Source organism: Gorilla gorilla, chromosome 11, assembly GCF_029281585.2.
Source record: "Gorilla gorilla gorilla isolate KB3781 chromosome 11, NHGRI_mGorGor1-v2.1_pri, whole genome shotgun sequence".
In the NCBI taxonomy this organism is placed as follows: domain Eukaryota; kingdom Metazoa; phylum Chordata; class Mammalia; order Primates; family Hominidae; genus Gorilla; species Gorilla gorilla.
In genome coordinates this window covers 29,690,202-29,710,450 of record NC_073235.2, presented here as the reverse complement: position 1 = coordinate 29,710,450, position 20,249 = coordinate 29,690,202, and the positions used below count along the sequence as shown (strand labels likewise).

The 20,249-nt window shown below is 41.1% G+C and overlaps 1 protein-coding gene and 1 pseudogene across 8 annotated transcripts in view; one reads left to right on the top strand and one right to left on the bottom strand.

The window, feature by feature from the left end:
- UGGT1 (UDP-glucose glycoprotein glucosyltransferase 1) overlaps positions 1–20,249 on the bottom strand; it is a 107,123-nt gene that overhangs the window by 44,142 nt on the left and 42,732 nt on the right. For all 8 annotated transcript variants that reach the window (XM_055380694.2, XM_031008668.3, XM_055380692.2 and 5 more), the window contains exons 15-18: positions 19,602–19,687; positions 15,706–15,841; positions 11,337–11,468; positions 5,874–6,038 (exon numbers count right to left, since the gene is read on the bottom strand). In XM_055380694.2, the coding sequence (XP_055236669.1) occupies positions 5,874–6,038; positions 11,337–11,468; positions 15,706–15,841; positions 19,602–19,687 (519 nt within the window). The remainder of the gene's footprint in view (positions 1–5,873; positions 6,039–11,336; positions 11,469–15,705; positions 15,842–19,601; positions 19,688–20,249) is intronic.
- On the top strand, positions 13,911–14,839 carry LOC109025997 (spermidine synthase-like; annotated as a pseudogene).

Here is a 20,249-nt window from a genome sequence, read left to right as displayed (position 1 = left end):
ATACAAATCAAAAGACAAAGATATTAGATGGCTCACTGTACATGTTGGCCCATGTATACAACTTTGGTCAATATTATAAATCTACTTGACTCCAATTAGAAGCCCATCTAGTTCAAGGAGGGGAATTTGGCAAAGTCTATAAAAATTTTAAAAGTAGGGTTGCAGGTTAGTTACATATGTATACATGTGCCATGCTGGTGCGCTGCGCCCACTAACTCGTCATCTACCATTAGGTATATCTCCCAATGCTATCCCTCCCCCCTCCCCCCACCCCACCCCACCACAGTCCCCAGAGTGTGATATTCCCCTTCCTGTGTCCATGTGATCTCATTGTTCAATTCCCACCTATGAGTGAGAATATGCGGTGTTTGGTTTTTTGTTCTTGCGATAGTTTACTGAGAATGAACCCTAAAACTTAAAGTATAATAAAAAAAAAATATATATATATATATAAAAAAAAAAAAGTAGGGTTGCAGGGCCTGGGGAAGGCGTGGCAGGCGCCATGTCTGGCTGTGAAGGTGCTGCTGAAACAGTCCAAGAAGCAGGCCAAGGAGATGGACGAGGAAGGTAAGACTTTCAAGCAGAAACAAAAAGAGGAGCAGAAGAAACAAAAATAGGAGCTAAAATCGAAGGCTATGGGGAAGGGCCCCCTGGCTGCAGGTGAAATTAAGAAATCTGGGCCGGGTGCAATGGCTCATGCCTATAATCCCAGCACTTTGGGAGGCTGAGGCGGGTGGATCACCTGAGGTCAGGAGTTCAAGACCAGCCTAGCCAACATGGCAAAACCCTGTCTCTACTAAAAATACAAAAATTAGCCGGGCATGGTGGCGGGCGCCTGTAATCTCAGCTACTCAGGAGCCTGAGGCAGGTGAATCGCCTGAATCTGGGATGCAGAAGTTGCAGTAAACCGAGATCACACCACTGCACTCTAGCCTGGGTGACAAAGCGAGGCTCCATCTCAAAAACAGAAAAGAAAAAAAAACTTGGCAACAAGTAAGCTGTGCCTTGTGCCTGAGGAGATGGTGACCCTTGATTTCATTCATATTTAAACATCTGTATTCCCTGCCATAGCATCTTTTGCCACCTATAGCTGGAATGAAGTGTTGTCTTGAAGCCTGTTGTACATATAAGAATAAACATTTGTAAAAAAAAAAAAAAGTTATTAATTAAAAAAATAAATAATTGTAAATGTAACACCTTCTGACCAGCCCTTGTATACACACACATGCACACATGCGTGCACACACACACACACACACACACACACGGTAGTTGCCTTGAGGAAGAAATCATGAGTAATACAGGACAGAAGTGTATGGCTAAAAGTTTCTCTTCATTTACATCTCTATGTTTTGAATTTCATACCACTGGCATAGCATATCTCTTAATTCTTTTTAAAGAAACAAGGTCATGCCCTGTTGCTCAGACTAGAGTGCAGTGGCATGATTATAGCCCACTACAGCCTCAATCCTCAAGCAACCCTCCTGCCTTAGTCTCCCGAAGTAGCTCAGACTACAGGTGCATGCCACAATGCCTGGCTAATTTTTTTTATTTTGTAGAGATGAGGTCTCGTTATGTTAGCCAGGCTGCTCTCAATCTCCTGGGCTCAATTAATCCTCCAGCCTCAGCCTCTCAAAGTGTTGTATTACAGGCGTCAGCCATCACAACTGGCTGATAACACATCTTTTTGTAGTGCATTTAGTTCAAATTTTCCAGTACTTGGTATTTTTCAAGACAATGTACAAAGGTATATACATATTAGAATATTCACTGTAGCACTGTCTGTAACTAGTGAAAATGTAGAAGTAATGTCCAATACTAGGGAATGAAGTAAATGTTTATTTTATTTTACTTATATATTTTTTGAGACAGAGTTTCACTCTTGTCGCCCAGGTTGGAGTGCAATGTCACGATCTTGGCTCACTGCAACCTCGGCCTCCTGGGTTCAAGCGATTCTCCTGCCTCAGCCTCCCAAGTAGCTGGGATTACAGGCATGAGCCACCACGCCCAGCTAATTATTATTATTATTATTTTTTTTTTTTCTTGAGACGGAGTCTCGCTCTGTCACCCTGGCTGGAGTGCAGTGGCGCAATCTCGGCTCACTGCACTTGGTTCCCAGAGGGAACCTCTGCCTCCCAGGTTCAAGCAATTCTCCTGCCTCAGCCTCCCGAGTAGCTGGGACTACAGGCGCCCGCCACCATGTCCAGCTAATTTTTTTTTTTTTTTTTGGATTTTTAGTAGAGATGGGGTTTCGCCATGTTAGCCAGGATGATCTCAATCTCCTGACCTCATGATCCACCCACCTCGGCTTCCCAAGTGAGCCACCGCGCCCGGCCTAATTTTTTTTGTGTGTTTTTAGTAGAGACGGGGTTTCACTGTGTTAGCCAGGATGGTCTCAATCTCCTGACCTCATGATCCGCCCGCCTCGGCCTCCCAAAGTGCTGGGATTACAGGCATGAACCATCGCACCCGGCCTATTTTTTATAATGGAATACTGGCCAGGCACGGTGGCTCATGCCTATAATCCCAGCACTTTGGGAGGCCGAGGTAGACAAATTGCTTGAGCCCAAGAGTTGGAGAACAGCCTGGGCAACCTGGCAAAATCCCAACTCTTCAAAACACACAAAAATTAGCTGCATGTGGTGGCATACACCTATGGTCCCAGCTACTTGGAAGGCTGTGGCAGGAGGACTGCTTGAGCCCAGAAGTTCAAGGCTGCAGTGAGCTATGATCGCAATCCCTACACTCCAGCCTGGGTGACATAGAGACCCTGTCTCAAAAAAAGTTTTGGTAAGGAAAGTGACCTTTGTAACAATTAATTTGCCCCACTACTATTTACATCTCCCCAGCTGCACAAAGCCTTGAAAATCAATGGCCCCAAAATAAAACAACTAGGACACTAGAGAATTCTCAGGGGTTCTCTTTATTTGGGCTGAACCAGACCTCACTCAGTGCCAACAGCCTTTCCCTGGGGGTATCTGTCAAACACAACTGGGCAACTGTTTAACATCTTAGCTGCCTGAGGTGGCAGATAACACATGGGCTAACACAAAGCTGGTCAAAAAACAAAGAAAAAAAAAGGCTGGGGAATGGGATGTCCATAAGGGACTTTGAAAAGCTCTGACAAACTTCTTGGAATTTGAAAGACCATAAGCATCATGCCCAGGGGTACGTGAATGTCCAGGGAAAATCTTAGAAGGCCTTAAACCCTTGCCTCTAACCTTGGGGCTCTGTGCAAGCAAAAATGGAAGACTAAGGCAGAGTTGCCAACTGCCTGGTTGAGTGTGGAAAGTGTGCCCCAACACAACACAGAGACCGTTGGGGAAAACTGGGAGACTTTTTGAATTCATGCATCAAAGGAAATCTCTGTTCATTCATCAGCTGACCAGTAAGTTAAACAAGCTGAAACTTCAGAAGCCACACATGAAAAAGAATACAGATGTTAAGGAATTGGTTCAGGGCCGAGCATGGTGGCACATGCCTGTAATCACAGCGCTTTGGAAGGCCGAGGTGAGTGGATCACTTGAGGCCAGGAGTTCGAGACCAATGTTCTGAAATTAGAGCCTGGCCAATGTGGTGAAACCCCATCTCTACTAAACATATAAAAATTAGTTGGGCGTGGTGGTGTGCTCCTGTAATCCCAGCTACTCGGGAGGCTGAGGCAGGAGAATCACTTGAACCCAGGAGGCAGAGGTTGCAGTGAGCTGAGATGGCACCACTGCACTCCAGCCTGGGCAATAGAGCGAAACTCTGTCTCAAAAAAAGGAAAGAAAATAAAAGAAAGAATTGGTTCAGGAAAGTCACTAAACAAATAACAGTTACAACAACAACAAAGAACAACATAAACCCTGGTACGGTGAAGAAGTGTCACATTATATTATTTCAAATTCCTAGTTATCAACAACAAAATTATTAAATATGCAGAAATGGTGGCTCATGCCTGTAATCCCAGCACTGTGGGAGGCCAAGGCGGAAAGATCACTTGGGCCCAGGAGTTCGCGACCTGAGACCTGCCTGGGCAACACAGAAAGATCTCGTCTCCACAAAAAAATACAAAAATTAGCCATGTATGGTGGCATGCACCTATAGTCCCAGCTACTCAAGAGGCTGAGTTGGGAAGATCATTTAAGTCCAGGAGTTGGAGGCCACAGTGAGCTAAGATCATGTCACTGTACTCCAACCCGGGTGACAGAGCGAGACCCTGTATCAGAAACAAAAAAAAAAAAAGACATGCAGAAAGAAAAAAGTATGGTGTGTACTCAGGAAGAGAAGACGCCAAGACATACTATTCTTACTATTATATAAGTAAAATGTGTAATGTATATTCTTACATTATGTTCATATTATTCTGAATAAGTCCAAACATTGGACTTAATTAGAAAAAGAATTTAAATAAATGATTTCAAATATATTCAAGAACTAAAAGAAACCATGTCTACCAAAGTAAAGTTTAAGACCAACATCTCACCAAATAATATCTATAAACCAAAGGAAATTATCAAAAAGAACCAAATAGAAATCTGGATTTATAATAACTGAAATGAAGCATTCACTAGAGAGGCTCAATAGCAGATTTTAGTTGACAGAAGAAAGAATAAGTGAATTTGAAGATAGATAAACTGAGATTATCCAGTCTGAGGAACATAAAGAAAGAGATCTGTGGGACATGAGAGAGTACCAACATATGCATATTTCCAGAATGAGAGGAGGGAAGAGAAAAGGACTGCGTGTGGTAAATAATTTGGCTGGCCCTAGTTTCTGGGATGTAAACTCTAAATCCAGTGATAGGAGTGTCTTTGTCATTCATGGTGAGCCCCTTAGGACACACATGGTGGTTTATACTACAGGGTGATGCACAGTGGGGCCCGAGAGTTTGTGCTAATGCAATCACTCAGGTTGGGGGCTGGTAATACTAGAAAGACCAACCACATGATTAGAGAGTTGGGGTTCTGAGCAACAAGCTATCTGTCCAATATCATCCTGTTCTCTGCAAATTTGATTTGTATACAATGTCCAGAACAAGCAAATCTATTAAGCAGAAAGTAGGTTTGTGTTTGCCAATGGCAGGGTGGCGGGGAGTAGGACAAAATGGGCAAAATGGAGACGAGTAATTGCTACTGGATATGGGGTTTCTTTTGGGGGTGATGATAATGTTCTGAAAATTAGAGGTGGTAGTTACATAACTGTGTGTAGAGAATAAAAACTACTGAACTGTACCGTTCAAAAGACTGACTTTTATACTGTCTGAATTATATCTCAAGAACTATATATATTAATATTTATATATAAATGAAAAATAATATTGAGTCTCTCCAAAGCCAAAATTCCCTACAAATAGAATAAATGTTTCTTAGAACTGCCTGCAATTTTTAAAATAAACATTTAATCCTGAAATCAATAATACTAGTTATTTAAATTACCATATATAGATTTATGAATATTTTCATCATAGGACTGGCCAAGAGTTTGCAAACCAATTACAAGTGACTTACAGAAAATAGTTTTTTGTTTTGTTTTGTTTTTTTTAACGGGACAGGGTCTCACTCCATCACCCAGGCTGGGGTACAGTGGGGTAATCACAGCTCACTGCAATCTTAAACTCCTGGGCTCAAGCGATCCTTCCACCTCAGCTTCCTGAGTAGCTAGGACTACAGGCGCGTACCACCAAGCCCAGCTAATTTTTTAATTTCTTTTTTAGAAATGGGGTCTTGCCATATTGCCCAGGTTGGTCTCAGACTTCCTACCCTCAAACCGTCCTCTCGCCTCAGCCTCCCAAATAGTGATACTAAGAATTTTACTGCCTACTATAGAGGCAACAAAAAAATATAAGCCAACTGTTCTCTTTAAAAAATCAGCCTTGAAACGTGACTCACCAAGTACACCGCTCTTTGGAAGAAGGTGGTGGTCTCCAGGATTTTATGCATTGTGATGGTTTCTAACTCATCAGGGTCTAGCTGTTCCCTTTCAAAGGGCATTCCATTGAACAGCACAACGGGCAGAGGTCCAACTCCAGTCTGCTCATAGTAGCCTCTTGCTTCCTGAAACACAAGTAACCACAAAAACAGCATATTTTTGCCTTTTGTGAGACAAATGGAACAGAGCATATTTTTCTTACATGCCTGTTCTAACAACAATCAATAGAAATATTGTAAAGAAAAAATAACTCAAGATATTTCTTTTTAAAAAAATGAAAAATGACATCAAAGTTAATATCCTACTATGTAAATCTGAGATTGAATTACTGAGTTCAAGTTTTTACAAAACCACAAAAGCTTGCAAATTATGAAGTGCATGTGTGTATATGTGTGTTTGTGTATGTGTGTGTGTGTGTGTGTGTTTGTATGTGTGTGTGTAGCACAGGCTGTCAAAACTGAACTACATATTCTACGGTCAGCACTATACAATAGAACTTTCTGCAATGATGGAAATATTCTATCTGTGCTTGTCTGTGCTGTCCAATGCAGTAGTCACTAACCTCATGTAACTACTGAGCACCTGAAACCTGCCAACTATGACCAAGTAACTAAATCTTTAATTAATTTCCATTTTAAAATCTGCATGTGACCATGGGCTGCCAAAATGAGGTACACAGGTTTTGCTACCATAAATTATAAGCGCTCTATGCAAAAAGCCTGAGGTAAATATTTGCACCCAATTCTAAATAAGGGTCCATATCACTAACAAAGAAATTACACCTGCAGAAAACAAAACAAGGTTTGTGGGGAAACAGTGCTCAACAATTGCTCTAAGACACAATACACCCAATCTTTTCCCTTCTCCAGGACAAAAGAGGTTCACTGGCCAGAAAATACTGGAGCAACAAAACGGCAAATGTACCTAAGACAGACATTTTTCCTGACTGTCAACACAGGTGCTCGTCCCTCAGATTAACTTTTCAGAGTAAAAACTGTATTACCACCCAAGATGTAAAGTGGGCAACTTTACAAATGTCTATCGCACACCTTGTAATTGCCATTTTCTGAAAATAGCAGAATTTAATTATTTATAACCATTTTAGATAGCACCAGTAGAAAAGAACTCCCACTGGGTAACTAATCCGAGTCATTGGTAACAGACTGCTTACTTTCTAATCAGACAAGCTCAGTAACAGGTAACAGCACAGAAACTGACGGCCTAAAACATGGCACAGCCTAAAAAGCCTTCTAGATTGGTTCAAGCCATTTCTCTACATCATAGTTTATATGTTTTAAATATACACTCCTAAAACTCTTACCATGTTAATTCTGTTCTTTGACATCTCGACTATTTCATAGATATCCATTAAAACTCAATTTTCATCTAACTTTAGTTTTGAAAATCATCCCTGTCAACCAATTAAAACAAGACCAGAAAACTTACATTATAATTCCAAGATACAATAAGATAAATAACATTGGTTTTCTCTGCAAACAGTAACTGAGTGGAAGTCAGGAGTGACAGGGAGGTGTTTGGACTATGTAGCTTCCTTTTTCACCACTCAGAAATAGTTTACAAGACCAAATAACAGAATGCAGCACAATTATCAAACAGCCAAACTGAAAATTCATATGGACAAATTTTCTATCAACAGCTAACTAAAAATATTAAATAATGATAAATAATTAACAAACATTAATTTTTGGTAGTTTTATACTGAGCCACTCACAAACAACTGAGATTAGTAAGGACTCGAAGATAACATGCTAAAGGTAAAGTGTTTGCCCGTGTAGGTTAGAACTTTTCCTAATGTCATTATCTTACTGGCTTTGAAAGATATAAATATATACCTATCGGACTATATATTCTCATCAGTTTAAAATTTCTACTTTAATTGCATTGCCTACTTTTTAAAATAATTACTTCTTTCAGACATAGAAGATATCATAGCTTCACTGTAACAAAAGGAACAGATTTACAAGTGCAATGACATTTATTAGAAGCAGCCATTTTTCCTAAAATTAACCATTTCAAAAGAATCCATTCCATTGGACTTTTTGTATAGGGGTAAAGCTCCTGCAGTTAAAAAAAAAAAAAAAATCTCATTAGTCATTAGATTGTTAGGACTTCTGGGATACTCTCCACATCCCTGCCTTGAGAGTACTTCTATTCAAAAAGCTAGACAATTAAATGGATGAAATATAAATAATATGACCTGTTTGTATACGGAAGAGCCTCTAATTGGTACAGATGGCCAAGTCTAGGAAACTAAGGAGCATGGTGTGTGATACTGTCATTCAATTTTTCAGCACAATCAAGATTTCGACACATGTAAAGATATAAAAATACCCCTTTCCCCAGTTTGTCCACTCTACTCATCATTTTTCAAGTAAATACTTTTGATATCATAATCACCCACAATAAAAAGCTACCGGTACTTTTTCTTCAACAGGATAAGAGAAAATGAGACTTAAACAGTTTCCAAATATGAAATATGAAAAAAATTCCACAAAGTCCCTCAAAACTTTCATATTCTCAAAGTGGCCTTCTTTTTCTTTTATTTCACTTAAATTCTTTTTCTACAGAGTACTATTATTGCTGTTTGTGTCTATCTGGGAGAAAAATAGTTACTAGGTACCCATAGCAATATTATTTTATTTAAAAACCCAGAAAAGATAAGTGACTGGACAGAAGGCTGCAATAAAATAATGGTAACCGGCCGGGCACGGTGGCTCATGCCTGTAATCCCAGCACTTTGGGAGGCCAAGGCAGGCGGATCATCTGAGGTCAGGAGTTCGAGACCAGCCTGCCCAACATGGTAAAACCCCATCTCTACTAAAGTACAAAAATTAGCCGGGTATGGTGGTGAGAGCCTGTAATCCCAGCTACTCAGGAGGCTGAGGCAGGAGAATCGCTTGAACCCGGAAGGCAGAGGTTGCAGTGAGCCGAAATGGCGCCACTGCACTCCAGCCTGGGAGACAAAAGCGAGACTCCGTCTCAAAATAATAATAATAATAATAATAATGGTAACCCTTCTCAGGCTACACTGAGTAGATCTCATTCCCAGCTTCAATTCCAAGCTTAACTGGATATACCTTAAAGTGAACAGATATAATACTAAAGCACAGAATCAAAAACAGAAAAGAGAAAGAAAACAGGCAGACTGGCATGCTCAAAGACCTTCTAGCTCCTGGTATGAATTCACCTTTCTAAAAGAGCTGGTACAGAGCGAGTATTTTAATTCATCTTGCATTCAACATCAGCTTACACATATAACAAATATGTGTCACTCTACGAACTTGAATTCACAGAGCAGGCAGCTGTCACTATACCTAGGAAGCCTTCCACAATCACCTTGTCCCAAACTAGCAGAGCTGCCCATCCAGCTTAGCTGCCATCTAGCTCAGCTGCCACTGAGCCTCTACATACAATGTGCAAACACTCAGAACCTCACCATCACCAAAACCATAGTGTTCTCATTTGTTGTCTCCCCCAACGAGGGTGTGTGAACTGCCCAAGTTCATACCACATCTTGTTCAACTTTCTAGTATTAGGACTGGCACAATTACTCAATACTACTGTTCTAAAACTAAAACTTTGTTACTTATTCTAAAGTAATTCAGAAGTTTCCCTAGTTGTTAAATTCTTTTGTTTTGATCTTGCTAAAGATTATTTTGTTCTCTCCCTCTAAAACCTGAATCGACTTACAGAAGCAGATCTTTCAACCAATCCCAACTAACTAATTTATCTGATTAACAAATACCAGCTATTAAAGTATGCTGAACACTTACACTGGCGAGCTACTCTCTAGAATGCCCACATATTTTTTTATTTTTATTTTATTTATTTTTTATTTTTTAGTAGAGATGGGGTTTTGCCATGTTGGCCAGGCTGGTCTCAAACTCCTGACCTCAGGCGATCCTCCCACCTCAGCCTCTCAAAGTAATGGGATCACAGGCGTGAGCCACCATACCTGGCCTCTATTTTGTTTTTTGGGTTTTTTTGATCTGTGATTTTGTTTTTAATTATCTTAAGCCTTATGATCACATAATTTTTAACTGTTTATCTCCTCTACTTAAAACTTTCCAATGTGGTGGCAAAAGTACCATTAACAAGCACACATACACAGTAGTTCCAGGGTTTTACGTATTTTTGAATAGTTGTTTGAAGATAATCCCAAAGTATAAACTAGTCTAACTTAGTAAGTAACTCAAAAGTTTAACTTGCTACTATTTTTGTCACACTGACCTTTAAAAACAACTGACCTTAAAGATCATCTATAAAATGTGAGAGGTGTCCAGTATTCTTTCTTTGGTATTACACATAAACCACACTAAAATGCCTCTCAATAAGTAAAAGGCAGCATTTTAGATACAGGGAATAGGATGCCCACATCCTTTTGCTCCCCCCAGTTGAGCTATCTGCTTACCAAGGATCAGCTGTGTCTGTTCCCAAACCAACTATTCCTGTTAGTGAAATGATTTAGTAGTATGTAAACCAATAAAATATGAGTACAAAAAGAAGGTTACTCTTCCCACTAAAACAAATTAAATGACTAGAAAATTCACACAGATGAGAGGCTAAAACCAAATGATGTTGAACTGGGTGTCTGTCAAACAACTACAAAAGACTTGTGAGGGAGATTATAAAAATCTACAAGGGTTCTGTATCAGATGAAACAGGACTCATAAACAATTGATGCAGAATATCATTTATAAACAGATGATAGCTCAGATCTTAAAACAGGAATCAAAGGCTGTTTTTCATTTGGAAAACAAAAATCCTCCCTTAAAAAAGGAGAAAAAACATTGAAACCCTGGTAAATAAATTTATTTTAATATGTTTAAAATCAGAACGTTTCAGAAATGTATATTAATTCCTTTCCTTAATACACATTTTCAACAATTTGTGCTTGCAATAGGTAAAGACCCTTTACTGTGTTTAATGTCTCAAAAGAAAAAAAAATTATCTTCAAGTAAAAAAATTTTAAACTTTATTATATCCTTATTACTACAATACTTTGCCATTCTGTTACATTTCTTAATATATTTCCATCCTTAGTCTAAATAACTAAATAAAGCCAATATGATATATATTAAGCTGTACATCGTATCCTGGGTCTATACATCCAGTAGATGTCATCCAGAGCAAACTTCATGGAAGTACTACCACTGCATTCTGAAAAAAAAATTGTTTTTCAATTTAAAAGTTAATAAGCAAGTTAAAAATCAGTCATATCTTCACAAGACTGAAATAAAAACTTTTTCAAACACTGAAAAGTGATCTGGTTTCTAAACTTTTAAATGCTAAGTACTGAAACACTTTAACCACCATCACCATTATTAACCAAAGCCCCCAAACAGGGGATTAAGGACAGTACAATGTTGCAATCAAATAAGAAACACAAAGAAATTTTTTACCTTCCGATTCCGATCATAAGCAGAATCAATCCCCAAAATGCTATTCACTTCTACATACGGATATTTCTTCTCCAGGACACTGACCACATGTTCAACTTTCACTTTTTCTCCAGTCCTCACCTTGTTATAGATCTGAAGAAAGAAAAAACAGTTGGTTAACTACACTTTTAAGTTCAAATTTCAAAGTGTTTATTCCACATTTTTCTGAACTTAGAGGAAAATATACTTATTTTTCTTTTTTTTCTTTTTTGAGACAGAGTTTCGCTCTCACCCAGGTTGGAGTGCAACGGCACAATCTCGGCTCACTGAACCTCCGCCTGCCAGATTCGTGTGAATCTCCCGTCTCAGCCTCGAGAATAGCTCGGATTAGACACCTGCCACCACGCCCAGCTAATTTTTTGTATTTTTAGTAGAGACAGGTTTCACCATGTTGGCCAGGCTGGTCTTGAAACCCTGACCTCAGGTGATCCACCCGCCTCAGTCTCCCAAAGTGCTGGGATTACAGGCATGAGCCACTGTGCCTGGCCAATTATTTTTCTTGAAAGGTCAAATTGGGACATGTTAGCAATTCTTCCTTTTCCATATACCTTACTAAGATGACTTCCTAGGTTGGAAATTAAATATTCTTTTTTTTTTTTTTGAGATGGAGTCTCACTCTGTCACCCAGGAGGTTGGAGTGCAGTGGCACAATCTCGGCTCACTACAACCTCCACCTCCCAGGTTCAAGCGCTTCTCCTGCCTCAGCCTCCTGAGTAGCTGCGACTACAGGCACACGCCTCCACGCCCAGCTAATTTTTGTATTTTTTAGTAGAGACGGGGTTTCACCATACTGGCTAGGCTGGTCTTGAACTCCTGACCTCGTGATTCGCCCGCCTTGGCCTCCCAAAGTGCTGGGATTACAGGCATGAGCCACCACGCCTGGCCGGAATCAGCTCAGTCTTGTTAAGTGTCAAATGAAAAAATACATTAGCTAAGAAAAATCTAAATAGGCCAGGCAGGCATGGTGGCTCACACCTGTAATCCCAGCACTTTGGGAGGGTGAGGCAGGTGGATCACTTGAGGTCAGGAGTTCGAGAAGAGCCTGGCCAACATGCTGAAACCCTACTAAAAATACAAAAATTAGCCTGCTGTGGTAGTGCACACCTGTAATTCCAGCTACTCAGGAGGCTGCAGCAGGCGAATCCCTTAAACCCAGGAGGCAGAGGTTGCTGTGGGCCAAGATCACACAACTGCACTCTAGCTTGTATGATGGAGTGAGACTGTCTCAAAAAAAAGAGAAAAATCTCAACACTTACAAGTAGTCCTTGAAATAAAAACTACATCCACGATGTTTAGGAGGGATGAGGAAAGGGAGAGGGGAGAGACAGAGAAATCTAAATTGACTCCAGTATTATTTATTTGATTTTTTTTTTTTTGAGATGGAGTTTCACTCATCACCCAGGCTGGAGTGCAATGGCACCATCTTGGCTCACTGCTACCTCCGCCTCCTGGGTTCAAGAGACTCTCCAGCCTCAGCCTCCCAATTAGCTGGGCGTGGTGGCAGGCGTCTAATCCCAGCTATTCTAGAGGCTGAGACATGGTGCCTGCCACTATATCTGGTTAATTTTTGTTTTGTTTTTTGAGATGGAGTCTCGCTTCGTCACCCAGGCTGGAGTGCAGTGGCTCAATCCTGGCTCATTGCAAGCTCTGCCTGCCGGGTTCATGCCATTCTCCTGCCTCAGCCTCCCGAGTAGCTGGGACTACAGGCGCCTGCCACCATGCCCATTTAATTTTTTTTATTTTTAGTAGAGACAAGTTTCACTGTGTTAAAGCCAGGATGGTCTTGATCTCTTGATCTCCTGATCTCGTGATCCACCTGCCTCGGCCTCCCCAAAGTACTAGGATTGCAGGCATGAGCCACCGTGCCCGGCCCAATTTTTGTATTTTTAGTAGAGATGAGGTTTCCCCATATTGGCCAGGCTGGTCTCGAATTCCTGACCTCAAATGATCCACCCACCTCGGCCACCCAAAGTGCTGCAATTACAGGCGTGAGCCACCACACATGGCCAATTTTTGTATTTTTAGTAGAAACGGGGTTTCACCATGTTGGCCAGGCTGGTCTCGAACTCCTGACCTCAGGTGATCTGCCTCCCTTGGCCTCCCAAAGTGCTGGAATTACAGGTGTGAGCCACTGCGCCTGGCCTCAATCGTTTTTACAGTGAGCAGTATTACCTCACTTCTGAAGTAAAAAACAGCAGCCAAGCCCCAGTGGCTCACACGTAAAATCCCAGCACTTTGGGAGGCCAAGGCAGTAAGATTGTTTAAGCTCAGGAGCTCGAGACCAGCCTGGGAAACATAGTGAGACATCATCTCTACCAAAAATTAAAAACAACAACAAAATTAGCTGGGTATGGTGATGCATGCCTGTAGTCTCAGCTATTCCGGGAAGCTGAGGCAGGAGGATCACTTAGGACCAGGAGTTCAAGGCTGTAGTAAACCCTGACTGCGCTGCTGCACTCCAGCCTGGGCAACAGTGAGATCCTGTCTCTAAAAAAATTTTTTAATAAAATAAAATAAACAGTGGGTGGTGGGAGTAGCTGGTCCTGTTGTGCTGTGGCTCTGCACAGCCTGCAGTCTCAGGCCACAGAGCCCAAGAGACATGGAGCCTGGCTTCAATGGTCACGCTGCCATTTAGGAGGGCTGCTTCCATGAGATCTTCAGCCTGAGCCCAGGGAAGCCTTGTTGCTACAGATGGAGCAGCTGCTCCACTGCCAGCGCTCACGCTCCCAGGATATCCTTGTTTTCCACAGTAAGACCCACAGCAGTGTGCTGGTGTTGGATGGCATCATCCCCTGCATGGACAGGGACAAGTTCTCCTACTAGATGAGAATCAACCTGCCATTCAGCAACCACCCCATCCCACAAAAGGTGCTGATCGTCGGGGACAAAGACGGCATCCTGCACAAGGTGGTGAAGCACCCCTCTGTGGAGTCTGTGGTCCGATGATAGACTGAAAAGGATGGCACTCGGGTCTCTAAGAAATTCCTGCCGGGTATGGCCATTGGCTTCTCTAGCTCTAAGCTGACCCTGCATAAGGGTGATGATTTTGATTTCGTGAAGCAGAACCAGGATGCCTTCAATATTACGATCACTGACTCCTGGGATCCGCTGAGCCCCTCTTCAAGGAATCCTATTACCACTCATGAAGTTGGCCCTCAACGAGGACAGCATTCTCTGCTGCCAGGGCAAGTACCAGTGGCTGCGCCTGGACCTCATCAAGCAGACACGGTAGTTCTGCCAGTCACTCTTCTCCATGGTGGCGCATGCCTACTGCACTGTCCCCACCTATCCCAGTGGCCAAATTGGCTTCATGCTCTGCAGCAAAAACCCGAGCACCAACTTCCAGAAGCCCGTGCAACAAGTGACACGGCAGCAGGTGGAGCAGGTGCAGCTGCTCAGATGTGTACAGTGCTGCCTTCGTACTGCCCCAGTTTGCCTGCAAGTCCCTGAATGATGTGAGCTGAACCCAGGCGCCACAGCAGATGCCACCCGGGATCTCAGATCTGGGAGCCTCCAGGATGCTTGCGCCCCTTCAGCCCTAGGCCAGACCCCCTGCTGACTGTCACCTGCCAACCAAGAGTTACGAGCCTCAGAATACTGCCCAGCCTTCCCTGCTGAGTGCTGGACTGTTTCTGTGTCTGTCTCTGTGTGACATTCGGCCTCCAAGCCTATACCAGCTGTATACAGTACCATCTTTCTGTCTTCTTTGGCCCCCTCGATCAAACATGTGTATTTATAACAATAAAAAATAAATGAATAAATAAATAAATAAAAACTTTAAAAGGCAGAGTTAAAATATTCTCTGGGCATGGTGGTGCACGGCCGTAATCCCAGCTATTTGGGACTGACATGGTAGGATCCCTTAAGCCTAGGAGTTTGAGACCAGCTTGAGCAACACAACAAGACCTGGTCTCAAAAAGTACATAAATAAATAAAATTTTAAGGTAGCCGTTGTGGAAGATATATTCAAACATACAAACAAAAGCAAACCTTAAGCAGAGACAAAGTGAATAAAATAACAAAGTATAAAATACTTACTATTCTGAGTGACTTCTTTTGAACCTATTTCATTCTCTGCAGCCCTGCTAACTACCTTCCCCATTACTTCTCATGGAGATCACTGCAACAGCTCATCAACTGGCATCCCTGCCACTTTGCTTTGCCCTTCCTCAGATCCATCTCTATACACTGCAGCAGATATGACTTTTAAATTCAGGACCCACCCCTGAGCTCTATACACCCCAGCTGCCTAGCATACAATGACCACACATTGTTATTAAGAGTAAGTTAGATCTGAAAAAATTGTTTGCCATTCTGAACAAAAACGTACATGTGTCAGAGTCTGGAAGGCATGATAATCATCCACTTCTTGGGCAACATAATTATATGCTCTAAGAACAGCCACTCCAGCATCTTGCATCCCATCAACATCTTCAGAGTCATTAACCACAAAGATAAAACCAATTCTGGAGGGAAAGGGAAAAGAAGAAAAAGAAACATGTCAAAGAATGCAAATGGTTAAAAAGAATGACATCCTTGTACCCTTCTCATACATTATAGCTAACAGAGGAAAACTCTGAGTGAAAAGCACAGTTCACAGCCTACTCTACTCTAACATGACTGGCAAAGGTATACATACACCACTTACAAAGGTTTTTTTTTTTTTTTAGACGGAGTTTCACTCTTGTTGCCCAGGGTGGAGTGCAATGGTGCAATCTCGGCTCACTGCAACCTCCGTCTCCCAGGTTCAAGCGATTCTCCTGCCTCAGCCTCCCAAGTAGCTGGGATTATACGCCACTACCCCTGGCTAATTTTTTGTATTTTTAGTAGAGACGGGGTTTCACCATGTTGGCCAGGCTGGTGTCGAACTCCTGACCTCAGGTGATCCATCAGCCTCGGCCTCCCAAAGTGCTGGGATTACAGGCATGAGCCACCATGCCCGGCCACTTACAAAGTATTAATAAAAAAGCAGGCTCTCAAACGTGGCTTAGGCCATTCTACTGTTAAAGCAAGCCATTTCCATGTCACGAAAAGATTCCTTTACTGACATGAAGAGTGTTGCTATAGTTTTAAGAGATTTTTTTTTCTGATTTTAAACAAAAACTAGAATAAAAATTTTCACACTTTCAAAGTAAACAGAAAGGGGGGGATTGTGACATTTAGCACATGCAGTATGAGAATCATTGGTAAAAGAAAAGCCGAAAAAGGTTTACAACTGTCCCACGACAAAAAGCAATAACCAAGGTTAAAGTTTATCAGATTTTAAATTTTAAAATAAAGGAATTAACCACAGAGATACTATTATGTATCTATAGATGGGCTGGCAAAAAAGACTTTGCACTGAACATACTGGGGCAAAGGCATTTCAATGGACAAAGAATCATCTTTTCAATAAATGGTGCTGAACAACTGGACATGCACATGCATATGAATCAGTCTAGACCAGACTTTAGATCTTTCACAAAAATTCATTCAAAGTGGATCACAGGTCTAAATGTAAAACACAAAAACAAAAATTCCCAGACGATAGCAGAGAAGAAAATTTAGGTGGTCTCGAACTTGGCAATGATGTTAGATCCAAAAGCACAATCCATGAAAGACAACACTTGGTTAATTTGGACTTCACTAAAATTAAAAATGTCTGCCTTGTGAAAGATACTATTAACAGAATGAAAGGACAAGCCATAGAGTAGCAGAAAATCTTTGCAAAACAACCATCTGATAAAGGACAGGTAAACAAAATATGCAACTCTTCTTGTTTGTTTTTCAACAGGGCCTTGCTCTGTTGCCGAGGCCAGAGTCCAGTGGCACGATCAGCTCATTGCAGCCTCAAACCTCTGGGCTCAAACAATCCTCCACTTCAGCCTCCCAAGTAGCTGGGACTACAGGTGTGTGCCACCACGCCCGGCTACTCTTTTTTAGTTCTCTGTAGAGATGGAGGTCTTCTCATGTTGCCCATGGTGATCTCAAATCCTGGCCTCAAGCGATCCTCCCACCTTGGCCTCCCAAAGTCCTGGGATTATAGGCGTGAGCCATTGCACCTGGCCTACAAAGAACTCTTAAAACTCAACAATAAGAAAACAACCAAAGTTTTAAAAATGGAGACAAAAGGGCAGGGGGAAAAAAAGAAGAAAAAAAAAAAGGACAAAAAATCTGAACAGACACTTCACCAAACAAGATATACAGATAGGTGATAAATATAAGTAGATCCTGAACATCATATGTCATTAGGGAACGGCAAATTAAACAACAATGACATACCACCACACACCTATCAGAATGACCAAAATCCTAAATACTGGTAAAACCAAATGCTGGCAAGGCTGTGGAGCAACAGGATCTCTCATTCATTGCTGGTGTAAATGCAAAATGGTACCGCTACTTTAGAACAAAACTAAGCATACTCTTACAAAACTAAGCATACTCTTAACACACGATGCAGCAATCACGCTCCTCGGTATTTACCCAAAGAAGCTGTAGACATGTCCACACAAATACCTGCACCCAGATGTTTATAGCAGGTTTATTCATAACTGCCAAAACTTGTAGGCAACCAAGGTATCTTTCAATTAAGTGAATGGATAAATAAATGGGGAGACATCCACATAATGACTATTATCCAGTGATAAAAAGAAATGAGCTATCAAGCCACTAGAAGACACAGAGGAAGCTTAAATGCACATTGCTCAGTGAAAGACACCAATCTGAATAGGCTACATGCCATATGACTGCAACCTAGAACGTTCTGGAAAATGCAAAACTATGAAGACAGTAAAAAGATCAGTAGTTGCCAAAGATTTAGGGGAAGGCAGGAAGAGATAAACAAGTGAAGCACAGGAGATTTTTAGGGAAGTGAAACTAATCTGTATTAAACTGTATTGTAATGTGAATACTTGACATCATACATTTGTGTCATCAACACAAATAACAAATCTTAATGTAAACTATGGAGTTTAGTTAATAATAATGTATCAGTATTTAGCAGCCAACATGCAGGACCACATGAGCTCCTACAAAGAAGGAAAGAGCAGCCTGTATGCCTGGCTCTCTCCAACTATTCACAATCTCTCAGTTGCCTAGGAGTTCAAGTGCCTTCTTCTCACCTGCCTTTGCAATCAGAAGACCACATGCCCTCTTCTCGTCCCTCGATTCAAGAAATATTGTATTAGTGCCAACTGTGTACCACGACCCAACTTCTTCTGTGTCCTTATATTTCTCTTTTAATCAAAACATAGCTCTGGTTGTGATCCAGTAATAGGTTCTTCCATCTAACCAGATGTATTCATGCTTTATATGAAAAATGTCATGAAACTCAAAATCTCTGCATTTCCAACTATCAGAACCCTCTGTTTTCCTCAAAGCCTATCTGAAATCCAACTTCTCCAAAAACCTTTGTGCTTCCCAAATATCTCAATGATTTTTTTTGTTTCCCTGAAATCCTAACGCACTTATAACTAACCAGTAGAACATAACCTAGCAGTTGATCATATATCTCCCTAAAGTGTTTGAAAGTATACAGAGGATCTTTTCCAAGAAGGTAGAATAAGGCAAACATATTTACAGCATTTAGCCCAGTAGTAATCATGGAACACACAGTAATATTTATTGAATAAGGAGTTATTTTCTTCTTTATTTTCACATTTTCTAAGAATTAAAATTTCACCAACATGTAAAATTACCAGAATTATTCAGAATGTAGGTGAAAATATCTTAGCATTTATATGTAAAACCTTTAAAAAATAAAAAAAACTGTTCTTAAAAGGACAGTGGAAATCCAGCCACTCAGTACCCCGTAGGCAGGTTTGGGAACACAAGTGAAGTAACTGTTACTGTTTGCATCTACAAAAGGCTGTGTATATGTTTAGTCCTTGACAGGCTAACAAGTTATTGGCAATGCTCTGTATCTCTGCTGAAAGTGGAAATAGGTTTTGTGATGTGGACACTCACCTAGGAAAATTCCCTTCCATTGGGAAGCAAGCTGCAGCCAGAAACTATTTTTACATGGGCTATTTATTGATAATTCATTGGTGGTAAGCGTCTATTCATTGAGAAGCAAATTCTCAGTCCCAAAAGACACTGGCTTCATACTGACCAGAAGATAAAATTGCCATTAGTGATGTGCACTATTAATTATCCTACAACTCAGTAGCACCAGACTTGCATTTAAAAATGACAAATAAAACCTCAGCTAAATTAGATACATCATCAAATCAATACCAGTGTTACCTTAGTGGTATATGATTACTAAGGAACATCTCAGCTGTGTTAATCAACTCTGCTGTGGTCTCATGTGCAGGATCAACTATGAAAACCTGTTGAAGAAAGGGAAAAGAACACATGAAATGACATTTATTCAAGTATCTGTGGGCCGAGAAAAATGTTATGAGTCACTGTACATGAAGCCAACCTTTCTCGAGCTACGATTGAACCACATAAAAGATGAATTACACACATAGCAGCTACCTCCCTCTATGTTCAAAAAATGTGGTACTGAAGGGCTAGGTGATTTTCTCATGGACTTCCGCTGATAACAAGGGAACTGTACTCCAGAGTGATGACGCCGCTTTTTCTACTACACCAAACGAAAACCAAGTTTAGCAACTCTCTCACCTTAAAAAATGGAGCCTGCCTTTCTGTATATTCATTTCTGAGGATCTCTGAATTAAGAATTCACTTAGAACCTAATTCTTAGACCACAGCCACAGCTGTCAGGCAAGCATATAAACACGTATTACGTGTTAAGCAACTTAGACGTATTCCCTCGCTTAATAAAGTTCAGACATATGGTAAAACAGAATGAGATTTAAATTCTGACTAGAAAGGAAAGAAGTGGTTTCAAGAGACAGAAAAGTGGCCAGGCATGGTGGCTCACGC